The sequence below is a fragment of the Poromitra crassiceps genome (genome assembly GCF_964638095.1).
Source record: "Poromitra crassiceps genome assembly, chromosome: 19".
NCBI lineage: Eukaryota > Metazoa > Chordata > Actinopteri > Beryciformes > Melamphaidae > Poromitra > Poromitra crassiceps.
This window is the reverse complement of record NC_139646.1, coordinates 8,077,879-8,093,964: the sequence shown is the minus strand read 5'-3', so window position 1 is coordinate 8,093,964 and position 16,086 is coordinate 8,077,879. Positions and strand designations below refer to the sequence as shown.

Sequence of the window (16,086 nt, the reverse complement as noted above, 5' to 3'; positions counted from 1 at the left end):
TTTTCAGCGTTTTCAGGCTTTTCAAATTATTAGCTGAGATAATCCGCCTTTTGTGAAATGCAGCATTTCAAGCACATTCACTGAGTCTGAAGATAATATTTTCTGATGTAGTGACGTAGTTGTTGTGTGATGCCCTGCGTGCACCACCCCCCTCCCCCCCTCCCCCCGTAAACTCCTCCCCACACTGCACACAGCCTCACGCAACCATTATATTTTCGGAGTGCTGCGTTTGTGTGCTGCTGTCGGCTCTCAGCGCCACAGCAGGGAAGAGCCAACCCGGATTGCTGAATGGTTTGGCGTCAGGGGCTGCTTTCCTGGCTGCTAATCGGGTGGAGAAACTATACAGACAGACAGACAGACAGGGACAGAGGGGCTCAGTTGTGAGCGCGGATTGACTCCTGTTCGGAGCCAATGTCAGCTCCCGCGACAGAGCAAATGGCTCTGGGAGCATGCATCGGTTTGTCTTTGATCCACGGCTTTTAGGCTGTTTCTCGGACCTGTCTCTAATCTGGACTGCACCGAGCAAGCACTGTCGCCACCTAATGAGTCCGTAAAATAGGTTATACACCTCCAATAGCTACTATAGTTGTACAGGAGCTGCGGAAGGCTTTGATCGACGTCCCACCGTCAAAAAACGCATTGGACGTCGAAGGACGTCCGTGGCATTCTACGTCACTATTTAATTGGACGTCGAAGGACGTCCATGGCATTCAATGAGTTAAGGTTGACCTACACCATAACAAGTCAATTTAACGTTTTAATTTGGTTTAGTCAAAATTGCCATAATTTGCCAAAGCAGGAAAAATGAAGGTGTAATCATTCAGTTTTGTTATATATTTATTGTCATATTCAAGGTTATACGGTTATTCAAGGTTTCTCTTAACATTATTATGGGCTAAATATTTCCAATTTGATCAATCAATCATTTATGTGACTTGTTGACCATGATCACATGGTATGGAGCACAAACAAAACATACAAAAACTGACTTTTGACTTGTCTGATTGTAGTAGTAAGATCAGTTTAAACATAGATGGATGATTTAAATAATACCTGGGTAGGTATAACTCTGAAATTCAAAATAATTGCATTCTTACATTCAAACAAAATATGATACTCATCTCCCACACAATTGTCACTACAAAGGTTACAGATCATCATACATACAGTACTTCTATGCAGTCCTTTGTATCTGCCAACGACCTTGGGAATTCTGGTGTTATTAACCCTGAAGTTACAGATTGCATGTCTATACTTTTGGTTTACACACAACAGATAATTTTCCATTTTGAGCTCTTGTTTGAGTTCTACATAAATCACAAGATGACATGCTTCTGAGCTCACTTTGCCATTAATAACATCTTGTACGCTTTCTGTCCTGCAGGTTTACTACCGGATTAAAAACAAACAAAAAAAAGAAAGATAGAAATGTGTTACTGTTGTTGTAACCAATCACAATACAAAGTGAGCTAATCTCTGCAGTAATGTTGCCCAAGGCCTATTCATAGTCTTGCTTGCTTTGTTGTTTCTGAATTACCGTAATTGCTTTTGAATGACTCACACCTGTTAGCTATCTGTTTCCAAAGAGGCAAGGCCTTATGAGTCATAGCTTCCCCATATCGATACAATGCAAAACACTGGAGACCAGAGGCAGCCTTCTCCATAACTATTACACTGACGGCACCCGTTTGTGAACTCCCATACATGGTCAGCCAATAGTTTAATCTAACTTGGTGCACATAAAGACAAACATTTGAATTTTATGCAAATGTTACCATATTAAATATGACCCAATGAAGTAACACTGTTAACACTTTAGTTAACACTAACTAATGCTAACTAACACTGTGGTCGGAGAGGTATACAATATCTTCATTCAGTTTTTGCATTGAGAGCCATATTAGACTGAAGATATCTTAATTTAAATGAAATGAATGTTTCAAACGTTAGATGGGTCTGCAGCATGCCTCTTTATTTCAGACATTTTCAGTGACACAATTTCTACCTTTTAGCAACAGCAACAACAGAACCACTGTGGCAAGGACCAGTGGCAGCCCACATGCACATGAGCACATGCTTTCCAATACCCTTTCAGACAAACGTGCAAAGTACTACTTTGAAAATGCCATGACAGTTCTTTATGTCAAACTAAGGGGACATCATTCAAAATGCATGATCAAAATTGACCCCTAAATCTCTCCAGATAAAGTTTGAATAGAATTGAGTAAAGTTGGATTTGCCATGCTTGCATGTATATGTTTTTGCCGTTCTGTCAATCAACCAACCTTGTACCTTGTCCAGAGACCTAATGTAGTATAGGCTACATAGAGGACTCATGGAAAGGGGTATATCGACCTAATGTAGTATAGGCCAGTGATACTCAACTGCGGCCCGCGGGCCACATGCGGCCCGCGGGCGCCCCCTGTGTGGCCCGCGATGGAATTGCAAAAAAAAAAAAAATTGCAATTCCATTTTCTGTTTTTTTACAGTGCACCTGAACGCAACATGCAACATACCCGCTGAATAAGTGTCCAAATGTTCATGTCATTCTGGTCAATACTCCACTTCTGGAATATGGAATATCTTTCAATAATCTATGATTTAGCTGCTAAATTGTCAAATACCGCCGTCTGCTTGCTACCCAGGCACTTATGTATGTACTAACTTAACCTAACTAACTATCTGGTGTGCACAACATTGTCAGACTAAACTCTGGCTGACACCCCAAAAACCTACAATCCACTACAGAAAGATTTATATTGTTTGTTTATTAACTGGCCCCTGGCTTCTATCATTTCTCGAAAGTGGCCCCTGGGCAAAGCAAGTTGAGTATCCCTGGTATAGGCTACATAGATGACTCATGGAAGGGGTATATGGATAATTGTGCTCCTATTGTGGATGTCTGCTCCTATATTTATGATGCTCTTCTGACTCTCCCCTGTCCTCTTAGGCCACTGGGGCTGCCAAGAGCTGAAACCATATATATACACAACCCCAGTCAGGAAGTCCCTGTGACACTGCTGTCCATGTTTACATCCAGCAGGCATTTTCACATACCTTCCTTCCACAGAAGGGTAAGTGTGTGTGTGTGTGTGTGTGTGTGTGTGTGTGTGTGTGTGTGTGTGTGTGTGTGCGTGCGTGTGTGTGTGCGTGTGTGTGTGTCACACCTGTATAGACAGATATAGACATAGACAGATCAGACATGTCAATGAGATTCTGAGCTTGTATGTGCATCTACCACTATTTGTGTTCAAGAATTTCTCTTGTAAAATGTGAACATAAATAAATATATTAAATGTGTGTGTGTGTGTGTGTGTGTGTGTGTGTGTGTGTGTGTGTGTGTGTGTGTGTGTGTGTGAGAGAGTGTGTGTCACACCTGTGTGAGTGTGCGTGTGCACAAGATATCTGCACGTCGTGATGTTTATCATTCTTTTCCTCTTGATTTGTACGAGTGTCCTGTATGATCCTGTCTGACAGCATCGTGCCACATCATGTTTCTCCTCTGTCCTCCTAGGTGATCCCGCCCAGAGGGAAGGCCTCTTTTAAACTCATCTTCCTCCCATCTGAGGAGGGCAATGTAGAAAACTCATTATTTATAAACACTTCAGCTCATGGGCTTCTGTCATACCAGGTCAGTTCCATAAATACACCTCCTGAACTTCCACATTTTAGGCTCAATTTAATGGCACATTAAGAGATTTTGCAGACTTAAATTTAGATGAGAAGATACTAATGTTTTGGGTTGAAATATTTGACCCTTATTGAAGAACCTCGATTTGCTTATGCCCTTCATAAACTACTTCTGTTTCACATGAGTAGACACGCCCCTCTGTGTTGGCTTTGTGGCAGCTAGAAAGTAGCCCGTGGTCAATGTGTGTTCGCATGCTCTGAGAACACAAAATGCTGTATCCTCTAGGGGTGGGAATCACCAGATGCCCCATGATACGATGTTATCACAATACTTAAGTCACGATACAATAGTGTTGCGATATGCGAGTTTTGTGATATATTGAGTATTGCGATATTTTGCGATTCAGTGATGTTTTTCCACTGCAGTTTATGTCCCCAAAGGAAAACTTTGTCAACATCTGTTTCAGGGATGGGCATCAGTAATCGAAAATCGATAATTGATCGTTAAGGAATCACGACGATCATGTGGAATTTTGATCGACCTCCCCCATATGCATGAGCGCACCCACAGACAAACAAACACACACACACGCATGTTAACCGTGTATTATATCCATCAGTGATCCAGTTTAACCGCCGCTGGTCGTAGTAAAGTAACAATTAACGTTACCTACATTGATGCAGAGTTGCAGTGAAGCGATGCGTGCCGTTACGTTCGGTGACGGGGAGAAAATAACAAGAAAGAGCGAGCAACGGATTCAAGCGAGCAGACAGGATCACCCAGGTGATCTGCAGCCTCGTCGAGACGGATACGCTGCCCGGATATATATATCGTTGAGGACGGCAACGGTTTTCAAACCCTGATCAATGTGACTGAGCCAGTGTATCACACTCCCTCACCAAGTAGCCTAGCATCACCAGGCGCATTGAAAAGTGCTGTCTCTCTCACAACTGAAGAGGTTTGGCTCAGCTGCCTTCATAAGTACGCAAATCCTTTTTGTTTAGTTAAAACGTTAAACTCGAACAGGAATAAAGATTTAATTTGAGGAAAACACACTGTCTTTAGTATTTTCTGTCATAGGCGTTTTGTGTAAAAAAACTAAAATAAAACATTATATTATTAACAATAATTTATCGTTAATTTCCCCAAATTTCGATTATGGAAATGTATTCAAAATGCCCATCCCTAATCTGTTTTATCTAAGATAAAGTTTCCAGTGTGTTTGTCTCAACTCAATCATTTTTATTGCAGCAAAATTGTCAAGCAGACAGACTGACGAATGCTGTCATAAATACCTGTTGCATGCACCTGACAATTTATATAATAATAATAAAAATATCGCGGTACTTGCCATTCATGCGATACGATATATTGCCACACAAAATATCGCCATAGTATGCTGTATCAATCCCCCCCCCCCCCCCCTAGTATCCTGTCTAGTCTCACTTAACACTCCAGTCTGTGGGTCTGTTGTGTTTTTCCACCACACCTTACTGCACTACCACCTGAGAGTTTTTTTCTCTCCCCTTCTTCAATTTCACAACAGTTTTGTGAGACCTTTGCCAGTGATGGTTAGGTGTCTTTCATGTTCCAACATGAGCAGCGTTTGTAATGTAGGCCTGCTCGTGCCTGAGCCACAATCTAGCTGTAGGAAACGCAACCTCTCACATCTTTGTCAGCCACATTGGAACCGAACCAAATCAGAATAAACAATAGAGATAGGCTTCAGAAGCCGTGCAAGTCTGTATCACATTTCAAATTAAACCTGCATATTTCAGACGTCAGGAAGCAGAGTAGTAATGTTTCGCTTTATTAATGGCAAGTGAGCACGCCCAGGCATGCAACAGCTCCCAGCGGCAATCTCCCCTAACACGTAACAAAGACTACAGCTCCCAGTGGCACTCCCCTAACATGTAACAAAGACTACAGCTCCCAGTGGCACTCCCCTAACATGTAACAAAGACTACAGCTCCCAGCGGCACTCCCCTCACATGTAACAAAGACTACAGCTCCCAGCGGCACTCCCCTAACATGTAACAAAGACTACAGCTCCCAGCGGCACTCCCCTAACATGTAACAAAGACTACAGCTCCCAGTGACACTCCCCTAACATGTAACAAAGACTACAGCTCCCAGTGGCACTCCCCTAACATGTAACAAAGACTACAGCTCCCAGTGACACTCCCCTAACATGTAACAAAGACTACAGCTCCCAGCGGCACTCCCCTAACATGTAACAAAGACTACAGCTCCCAGTGACACTCCCCTAACATGTAACAAAGACTACAGCTCCCAGTGGCACTCCCCTAACATGTAACAAAGACTACAGCTCCCAGTGGCACTCCCCTAACATGTAACAAAGACTACAGCTCCCAGTGGCACTCCCCTAACATGTAACAAAGACTACAGCTCCCAGCGGCACTCCCCTAACATGTAACAAAGACTACAGCTCCCAGCGGCACTCCCCTAACATGTAACAAAGACTACAGCTCCCAGCGGCACTCCCCTAACATGTAACAAAGACTACAGCTCCCAGCGGCACTCCCCTAACATGTAACAAAGACTACAGCTCCCAGCGGCACTCCCCTAACATGTAACAAAGACTACAGCTCCCAGTGGCACTCCCCTCACATGTAACAAAGACTACAGCTCCCAGTGGCACTCCCCTAACATGTAACAAAGACTACAGCTCCCAGCGGCACTCCCCTCACATGTAACAAAGACTACAGCTCCCAGCGGCACTCCCCTAACATGTAACAAAGACATTTATTTTTCTTCTCTTTTCCCCAGAATATATTTACAATTTATCAAAATGTGTGTTCACCATGCAATGTTTCTTTTCACTGCATATCCACTCAAAGATAAATACAGAACAGGTCTGTGGTACAATGCTAAATATGTCTTCCATCTGCTTTACTAAGCAATTTGGCTTCATGCAATTCAGTGTAGCATTTAAAACGTCTAAATGTGGCTTTCTGAAACCTGCAGTTTTGTTTCTAATAATGGTGAGATAACTCACTTTATGGGGAACAGACCACTGTGACTCTACACAAGCATTTCTATATATCAATATATCCTCATATTGGGGTTGCAGAAAATGACATTTTCACCGTGCGATGCTAGGGGACGGCAGCACCGTCCTTATAGGAGCAGTGGTGTGTGGTGACACCATTCTCAGCCTTTTTCTCTCCCACGAAGGAAGCTCTCTGTTGCTCGCTATCTTAACTGTTCACGGTGGTTTTAGCGACCGCCGCGCCGAGCGCTAGTTTTCGACTTTCCCCCTGTATCCAAGACCCTAGTGCCCTCATGGTATTTGGCTGCGGTTCTGCAGGGGCTGAAAAGGCCCTCCATTCAAGCCACTACAGGAGGCGGGGCTTAACACACCTGTCTTTCAAGACAGTGCTGTTGCTGGCTCTGGCCTCAAGCTAAGAGTTAGGGACTCACACGTGCTAGTCTCTGGCCACCCCTCCTCCTGCACTCAGTTTCCCCCAGTGGATGGAAAAGTGACTATGATACCTAAGCTGGTAGGTGCGTTTGTGTTCTCCTGTCACTCTAGTGGCCTTTACTGCCCCTCCAGGCCTCTTTACTGCCCCTCCAGGCCTCTTTACTGCCCCTCCAGGCCTCTTTACTGCCCCTCCAGGCCTTTACTGCCCCTCCAGGCCTCTTTACTGCCCCTCCAGGCCTTTACTGCCCCTCCAGGCCTCTTTACTGCCCCTCCAGGCCTTTACTGCCCCTCCAGGCCTTTACTGCCCCTCCAGGCCTTTACTGCCCCTCCAGGCCTCTTTACTGCCCCTCCAGGCCTTTACTGCCCCTCCAGGCCTCTTTACTGCCCCTCCAGGCCTTTACTGCCCCTCCAGGCCTCTTTACTGCCCCTCCAGGCCTTTACTGCCCCTCCAGGCCTCTTTACTGCCCCTCCAGGCCTCTTTACTGCCCCTCCAGGCCTCTTTCTTTACTGCCCCTCCAGGCCTTTACTGCCCCTCCAGGCCTCTTTACTGCCCCTCCAGGCCTTTACTGCCCCTCCAGGCCTCTTTACTGCCCCTCCAGGCCTCTTTACTGCCCCTCCAGGCCTTTACTGCCCCTCCAGGCCTCTTTACTGCCCCTCCAGGCCTCTTTACTGCCCCTCCAGGCCTTTACTGCCCCTCCAGGCCTCTTTACTGCCCCTCCAGGCCTCTTTACTGCCCCTCCAGGCCTTTACTGCCCCTCCAGGCCTCTTTACTGCCCCTCCAGGCCTTTACTGCCCCTCCAGGCCTCTTTACTGCCCCTCCAGGCCTCTTTACTGCCCCTCCAGGCCGGGGGCAGAGTTGATGCCCAGTCCGTGCCCGGGCACACTTACATGGACAGGACAAGGAGGGCTCAGCAGGAAGAGTGATCAGCTGTTCATCTCCTCTGCCAGCCCCTTGTTTTGGCAGGCCCATCTCTAAGCACACGCCTCTCACATTGGGTCGTGGTGGCTATCAGCCTGGCTTATACGAGTCAGGGCGTGCAGCCCCCTCCAGGGCTCCGTGTGCAGTGCATTCTACTCGTGGGATGTCTTCATCCTGGAGTGCCTATTCAGGACGTTTGTGCAGCGACGAGTTGGCTTTTGTTGGGTTCTACAGACTGGGTTGGAGCGATGAGCCGTATGCCAATACGGGAGTTCCCACATCCCATAAAGTGAGTTATCTCACGATTATTAGAAAAGGTTATGTATATAACCCCGGTTTTGTGAATAATATGAGTGAGATAACTCACCAGACAAGCCTTCTTGCAAGGACGGTGCAACCGCCCCTAGCAGCAGGAAGTGAAAATGTAATTTTCTCCGACGCCAATATGAGGATGATATTGACGTAAAAATATAGTGCTTCTGTACCGTCACAGAGGTCTGTTGTTCCCCATAAAGTGAGTTCTCTCACTCATATTATTAATAAACCAGGGTTCTCTACATAACGTTAAGATATTCTGTACATATTGCAGCAAGATCTTTTTTTTTACATGAAATGAGTTCATTTAGGCTATATGAGGGATCAGTGTTGGTAAACAAACGGCAGCTTATAATGGGACCCTATGGAGAGCCAGCCTTGAGTGTCTCACGCTAACAGGCTGTGTTTTTTACTAAATTCACTTCATTTTAAAAAACTGCGACAGTTCACACAACTTTAACACTATATAAATATACTATACATCAGACCCTTGAGCTACTTGCTTGGCACTCAGCATCAAAGGGTTGGAATTGAGGGGTTAGATCACCAAATGATTCCCGAGCGCGGCACTGCTGCCGCTCACCGCTCCCCCAGGGGATGGGTCAAGTGCGGAGAAGAAATTTCGCACACTCAGGTGTGTGACAATCAGTGGGACTTTACCTTTACCTTTACTTCTGCTCTCACTCAGAATGTCAAAATAATAAGCGATGTGATGTATAGTTTTTGAGATATTAACGTTTGTTTGGCACGACTCATGCTAGCTTTGACTTTACGAAGCAGAACGCATTAGCAGCATTGGGAGAGACGAGAGGTTCAATTCAAGCCTTGCAAATGACGCTATTTCACGGGTTTACATGTCAACTGGACTGACTGTTCAATGCACATGGTGTTGAAAATCCCCCTCCATGTTAACTCTATTGCAGGTATTTGGTGTGGGAGTCCACCGGGCCTCGTTAAAGTCTGTCCAAAGAAAGGATAGTGTGCTAATATTCCCTCACATCCAGAGTATTAAGCTGACCCAAACTCAGGTATGTATTTCAATGTCTTGCTGGATGACATCTCTGACCTCACCCGTCCTGCCAGCCCTGATAAACACACTCATGCACACACACACACACACACACACACACACACACACACACACACACACACACACACACACACACACACACACACACACACACACACACACACACACACACACACACACACACACAGGCTTTGTGATAACAATTTCAAGCAATTGTTGCTGTGAAATTGCAGAATGTGTGTGCAATCAGCATGTAGGATGTCACAAAAGCCTTATTCTGCTTTCAAACAAAATATCACTGTTTGTGTGCAGAGCATATCCACATCATAAACTGACACATATATTGTGTGCTGCATACAGTATTATATTATTAAGCCACATTTCAAACCCATACAAATGAACACAACAAACACTGACAAAAGTAGCACACAGTTTCAGGGGCACGCAGGAGTGAAAGTATGTGAGAAGCTATCTCAAATGTACTCCGCTCCACAACAGGAAGTGGGGTGGCAGTTGCAAAATGTCAGCTTGGCTAAGTGCAGCGAGACCGTGGTTCTCACAATCACTCAGACTGCTGCTCCTACATTTTGTACCACAGTTACATCGTGTCAATTCTGTTCATATTTCTGTTTTGCACACACGCGCACACACACACACACACACACACACACCATTCATTTATTCAAACCATGCCTCTGCAAATGCATTTGTTTCTAAGAACATTTGTAATTAATACTAGGTTCAGTAGGTAATTGTGAGTAAATCTTTGTGGATAGTGTTTGTAGATTCGTTTTTTTGTGTGCTTGATGTGGGTGTGGCTCTGTTTCCTGTCACACTTCCCTTCACACTTGAACTTGTGTGGTGGTGCAGGACGGCTGACTGATTTTGTTTCATGAGTCTGTCATGTGAAACATGAAAGGGTTGACTTGGCCACTAGCTGCTACATTGTCTGTATTGTTGTGTCCCCTGCAGGAAGATGCCTCCAACATCACCATACTGGGTCTCCTCCTGGAGTGCAGCCTACCCAAGAGTTTATTCAACAATCCTCAGGTACTCCCATATCTCACATTTGTTTCATTGGGTTGCTGTTGTTAAATTGTCTAGCCATTCAAAGGTCTTCACATTAAAGTTATTTTTAGCTGCGACCAGCAGCTCTATAAGTCATTCTGTTCGTCGGTCCATAAAAAGTTCACCACCCTTTAGCGGACACAGTTTTTGCCCTAGGAGGCTGAAATTTGGCATGGATGTCATGACTCTGCATCCTAAAGATTAAGTTGAGCAGTGTTTGCTTCCATCGTCACACCCACTAATCTGGCAGAAGGCTCTGTTTCCTCCAAAACCCCTGAGGAGGGCGGGATCTCTTCCTCCAAAACCCCTGAGGAGGGCGGGATCTCTTCCTCCAAAACCCCTGAGGAGGGCGGGATCTCTTCCTCCAAAACCCCTGAGGAGGGTGGGATCTCGTCCTCCAAAACCCCTGAGGAGGGCGGGATCTCTGCCTCCAAAACCCCTGAGGAGGGCGGGATCTCTTCCTCCAAAACCCCTGAGGAGGGTGGGATCTCTTCCTCCAAAACCCCTGAGGAGGGTGGGATCTCTTCCTCCAAAACCCCTGAGGAGGGTGGGATCTCTTCCTCCAAAACCCCTGAGGAGGGTGGGATCTCTTCCTCCAAAACCCCTGAGGAGGGCGGGATCTCTTCCTCCAAAACCCCTGAGGAGGGTGGGATCTCTTCCTCCAAAACCCCTGAGGAGGGTGGGGATCTCTTCCTCCAAAACCCCTGAGGAGGGTGGGATCTCTTCCTCCAAAACCCCTGAGGAGGGTGGGATCTCTTGCCTGGCTTTTAATTGCTCTCTCAGGAGACTCCATCATTGACGTGGATGTCCCAGGTGGAATAAGACACATGATGCAAGCGAAGGTCGAGGCTTGTCGTCATAATGTCACAAACTGAAATCATTCTTATTTTTATTTGCATGGTAGCTGTGACCTTTGGGCCTGTATGTATCCAGGATCCACACCTGCTCCTCAATTCCTTTGAACTCATCTTACAAGTCTTCACAAACAGCATTTTAAAACTGGCCTGCATTGATATTGCTCACAGATGAAATGAGCACTCACGGGAAGCAAAGCAATGGACTTGGTCTCAAGGGTTGGGGTTTAGCAGCTGTAGCAGGCCTGATCCCCACTGGCACCAAGCCATGGAATCTGTCTACAGGTTGTCAAGTTGTGATTCACTCAGCGAGACGAGCCCTGAGCTTTTCAGATCTGTCAGCTTCAAGAGAGTGTTAGTCACAGCAGGGCCCCTGCCTGTCCATGTATGCATCTGGCTACCATACAGCCGTCTGTCAGCAGATAAGAAAATAATGTTCCTTCACCATTACAGTATGTCTCTACCTTGACTTTACTTTTACCCCTACACTCATGAAATCACTCTCTCGTTCATGTTTCTCGTTCTTTCCCCTTCCAATTTTTGCTATCTTGTTTCATTGTTTTTTTTATTTTTCTTTCTGTGCAACCTTTCACTCTCCCGTTTCTCCTCCCTACCCCCCTCCGACACTGCTATGCCTTTCCTGTCCCTGCTCTCAGGGGTCCTGCCTCCAGAGCGAGGAGCGCCTCAGTCTGCAGATTAATCTGTCGGAGCGCGGTGACCGTCCCGCTGACCTGGACAAGCTCAAGCCTTACGTCATTGAGCACATCTTGGTGCTGCTGGTCACCCCCGCTGCTGGACGGGGTGCAGTAGGTGGGTTTCTTTTGTCAGTCTCTCACGTTGTCGGAAAGGATCGTCATATATAGCCTCACTAAAATACTGTCTACCAGGGGTTTTCAAAGTGGAAGGCGGGCCTCCCCAGGGGGAGCTCCAAGCTGTTTCAGGGGAGGCTCAGGGAATGGAAGTGGAAAAAATGATTGATGTTACATTTGACTGTTTTTCCCACTTCCCCAGTCAGAAACAAATCAATGTTTTCAGACGTACCTTTTTATGTATTTGGTGCAGTCTGAAGTATGTCAATCAGCAATATCAGGCTATCCTGGCTCAATTATTGAGTGTTCCGATTAAGTAAAAAACAAATGAAAGAGTTTGAGGGAGGGGCGTCTGGGTAGTGCAGCGGGAGATTCCCTGCCTACCAACGTGAAGCATGAAGGTCGCAGGTTCGAGCCCCCGTGTTACCTCCGCTTTGGTCGGACATCATACAGTCACAATTGACCGTGTCTGCGGGTGGGAAGCCAGATTAAGGGTATGGTCGGTCGGTCGGTCGGCCACCTGTTCGGGGGGGGGGGGGGACTGGGGGAATAGTGTCATCCTCCCACGCGCTACGTCCTGCCAGTGAAACTCCTCAATGTCAGGTGAAAAGAAGTGGCTGGCAACTGCACATGCATCAGAGGAAGCATGTGCTGGTCTGTCTCTCTCCTCAGATTGGCAGAGGGGGTGGGGCAACAACCGGGACAGCAGGCGGAATTGGCCAAGTAGGAGTGGGAGAAAAGATGTGTGTGAGGGGGGGGAATCTGAAAAACAAACTTAATTAAAAAAATGAGTTTGAGGGAGTGGGTTGCTGTGGGTGAAGCTATAGATGTCTGGATAGAGCGATCAGTTTGAGGGAGTGGGTTGCTGTGGGTGAAGCTATAGATGTCTGGATAGAGCGATCAGTTTGAGGGAGTGGGTTGCTGTTGGTGAAGCTATAGATGTCTGGATAGTCTGGATAGAGCGATCAGTTTGAGGGAGTGGGTTGTGGTGGGTGAAGCTATAGATGTCTGGATAGAGCTATCAGATGAGAGGCAAGAGAGAAATAGGAGGAGACATTGCTCTTGTTGTCCTGGTCTCACTCACAACACAGAGGTTGAAGATCAGAGAGCCCCAGGGTGTCTACTCAGCATATTCATCCAGAAAAGTTGGTCTAATGTTACTCTAGGGAGTTTTATGTGTGCTCATACTTTGGGCTTTGTATCACAGAACTTATAGGTACCATGGTAGTTTTTAGCATAGGTATCAATTTTAAAGCATCAAAAGTTATTCAAAAAGTTTTTTTTTTAAAGATGTTGGACTCTTACAATAAGATCATGTGAGCATACGTTTTTTTATTTATTAACAATGTTAACTGTTTTACTTGTTACTGGCTAAGCTACTGGCTGGTAGCTAAACTAGTGTTTATATCAAAATGGAAATCAAATTACTATTCTTTAAAATAATTGCTTTGTTTGACTATCTAGCTGTGGTAAGCTGTTTTGATTAGTGGTGAATTAATGATAGTGGGAGAATCTATTGATCACAGATTTGTGTACATTTTGGAGATATTTCATATCAAGATTGGGTATAACTGTGTGACTGTGAACCTTTTTTCTTTTTTTTTTACAGGGGAACCGAAATTAGGAGTTCATATGTTGAATTCTGGAGGCAAGAAACTCTATGTAAAGGTGAGCTGAGTGTTTTGTTTCTTTATGTTTTATACAGTAGGTAGTAATGTGTCACACTTTGACTTGATGTTCTTCTCTCCTCAGGACATGCAGGTGCTATCAAAAGCGGATGCTAGTCTGGAATTTAATCAGGTTCTTCTCAGACCAGAAGCAAAAAACCTCACGCAAGTGGCTACCCTAGCCTGCAGAGGTTAATAGACTCATTTTACAGCCCAAATCATTTCTTCTGAGTGCAATAATAATTCACAATACCATCTTTGAATATTTGTGTAACAATAGTTTGTATCTTTTGGTGGCGTCAGGTTCATTGCCAGGTCAAGGAAGGAGATGCTTAAGTCATATCAGTTTGAAGATTCTGGGAAACCGCACAGCCAACACATTTCCTGGACTACATATCACACACAGGTACCACTGCACACTCTCAAAACACAGCGGTCTTTTGCCATTTTCACATACAGGTTGTCACAAGAAACGTCCAGGGTTAACCTTGCTAAAATGTCCTTTTCTCTGGATACTGTATGCTAGTAGTTAGTGATAATCACCTTGAATTACATACTTACCGTAAATTCCGGACTATAAGGCGCACCGGTGTATAAGCCGCACCTTCAAAGTTGACTATTTTTTTCTTATATAAGCCGCACCGGTCTATAAGCCGCGGGTGTTTTGATGTTTAATTACCATATGTAAGGGTTCGTGCACAGAGGGGATTGTCGGAAAAGAGATGGCTGTTTGGGGAAGCTCCCATTTATTAACATTTCAACAAAACAAGTTGCATATTTGCATAACGTATTCAAGTGTTACCATTTAGTGCAATAGTAGCTACAGAACATGTACTGTGCTGTGTAAATTTAGGGGTCCTTGGCATGAAAAAGGTTGAAAACCACTGATCTACATTATAGCCTACAGTAGTACCATAACAAAAAACAAAGCTTACAGCGCTTGACGAGGCAATATCAATGGCTAAATTAAATGTGTTTTTTTAAAAGTGCAAAATAAAGTGCCTGTAACACGACAGTAAGCGCGTAAGCCTAAAGTTGCAGTAACACGGCTGCTTAAAATATACGGTAATCAGCCTACCAGAAAAGGCATTAATCCTCGTCTTCATCTTTTAGGCTAAGGTGCAGTACACGGCTGTAACCAGAAAAGTCAAGTCATTAATCCTCATCTTCGTCTTCTTCCTGCGTACTAAAACCACCAAAGTCCTCATCTTCAGTGTCGGAAACGAACAGGCTCAGGGTGGCTTCGTCAGCCACTCTCCTCTCTCCTTCGTTGTCGCTCTCAAAACCAACGAACTCCTCTTCGTCACTGTCGGAATCGAACAGCCTCTGAAGGCCCTCAGCTGGCGGCGTCCTCCTCTTCATCACGCAGCAGTCCAGCCTTTCGGAACCCGTTGGTGATCGTGGATGTTTTGACACTCCTCCACGCTGTCAGGATCCACTGGCAAACTTGAGCCTTCAGTCGGATCTGAACGGCACCTCGGCCGTCTGCTCTCTGTGTCAACACCCTGATGCCAAGGTTACGTGCTGCTACTCGATTTCCTTCTTTCCTTCTTCTTCTCGCCGCCATCGTCGTAACACAGCCAGTTCTCCATCTTTTGAAGCATGATGTTAGATTACAACGAGCTAGTTGTGTGGCTTAGCCTTCCAAAATGTTGCTGTTAGTTTTTTAGAATGTAATACATAGAATTGGGAATGTTACATTCAATTTCATTCAGACTGTCTTTCAGGCTCAATCGCTGCCTTTTTCCCCCCGGAGCGAGGGAGGAGGGAGGGTGTTTTACCGTAGTGGCTGAGAGAGAGTAGTGGCACAGTGCTCCAATCAGGTCGCGAGGCACATTTTTTGCAACATCATCCAATCAGGGTCTCGCTCTCATAATGTCTGTCTTGCTCTCGTTCTGCCTCATACCAACATCCATAGATTTTGGAGGTTCCCGAGTGGCCGTTTGCTGGAAAAATCCATAGATAAGCCGCACCGTTATATAAGCCGCAGGGGGCAAAAAAGGCCAAAAAACGGGAAAAAAGCCGCGGCTTATAGTCCGGAATTTACGGTAATTTGCTTTTGATAAAGATGAATCCACTTGTCTTAGTCGTGAAGAGTTATCTCCCCGGGTACGAGTTAAATAGTATTGTGGAGCACATATTAACACTGTTTTGTTTTGACTACCTACAGACGAACGGGGAGGGATTTGTCCAGCCTGTTCCAGGTGAGACAGAGAGACACAGGCCAGGTAGAGCTGTGGCTGACCAACCCCATCCACCTGCCCCTCACTGTCACCAATGCAAGCCTCTCGCACAAGCTGCAAGGAGTGCTGAAGGTATGTGCTGTAGATGATGACCTTATGAAGAAT

General features: G+C 45.6%; 1 protein-coding gene across 2 annotated transcripts in view; it reads left to right on the top strand.

Annotated features, from left to right (window-relative positions):
* Window positions 1-16,086, top strand: part of tmem131l (transmembrane 131 like) — a 54,175-nt gene that overhangs the window by 20,968 nt on the left and 17,121 nt on the right. For both annotated transcript variants that reach the window (XM_083655546.1, XM_083655545.1), the window contains exons 5-13: window positions 2,951-3,074; window positions 3,515-3,631; window positions 9,234-9,338; window positions 10,313-10,390; window positions 11,919-12,072; window positions 13,681-13,739; window positions 13,824-13,929; window positions 14,042-14,144; window positions 15,909-16,053. In XM_083655546.1, coding sequence (XP_083511672.1) covers window positions 2,951-3,074; window positions 3,515-3,631; window positions 9,234-9,338; window positions 10,313-10,390; window positions 11,919-12,072; window positions 13,681-13,739; window positions 13,824-13,929; window positions 14,042-14,144; window positions 15,909-16,053 — 991 coding nt within the window. The remainder of the gene's footprint in view (window positions 1-2,950; window positions 3,075-3,514; window positions 3,632-9,233; window positions 9,339-10,312; window positions 10,391-11,918; window positions 12,073-13,680; window positions 13,740-13,823; window positions 13,930-14,041; window positions 14,145-15,908; window positions 16,054-16,086) is intronic.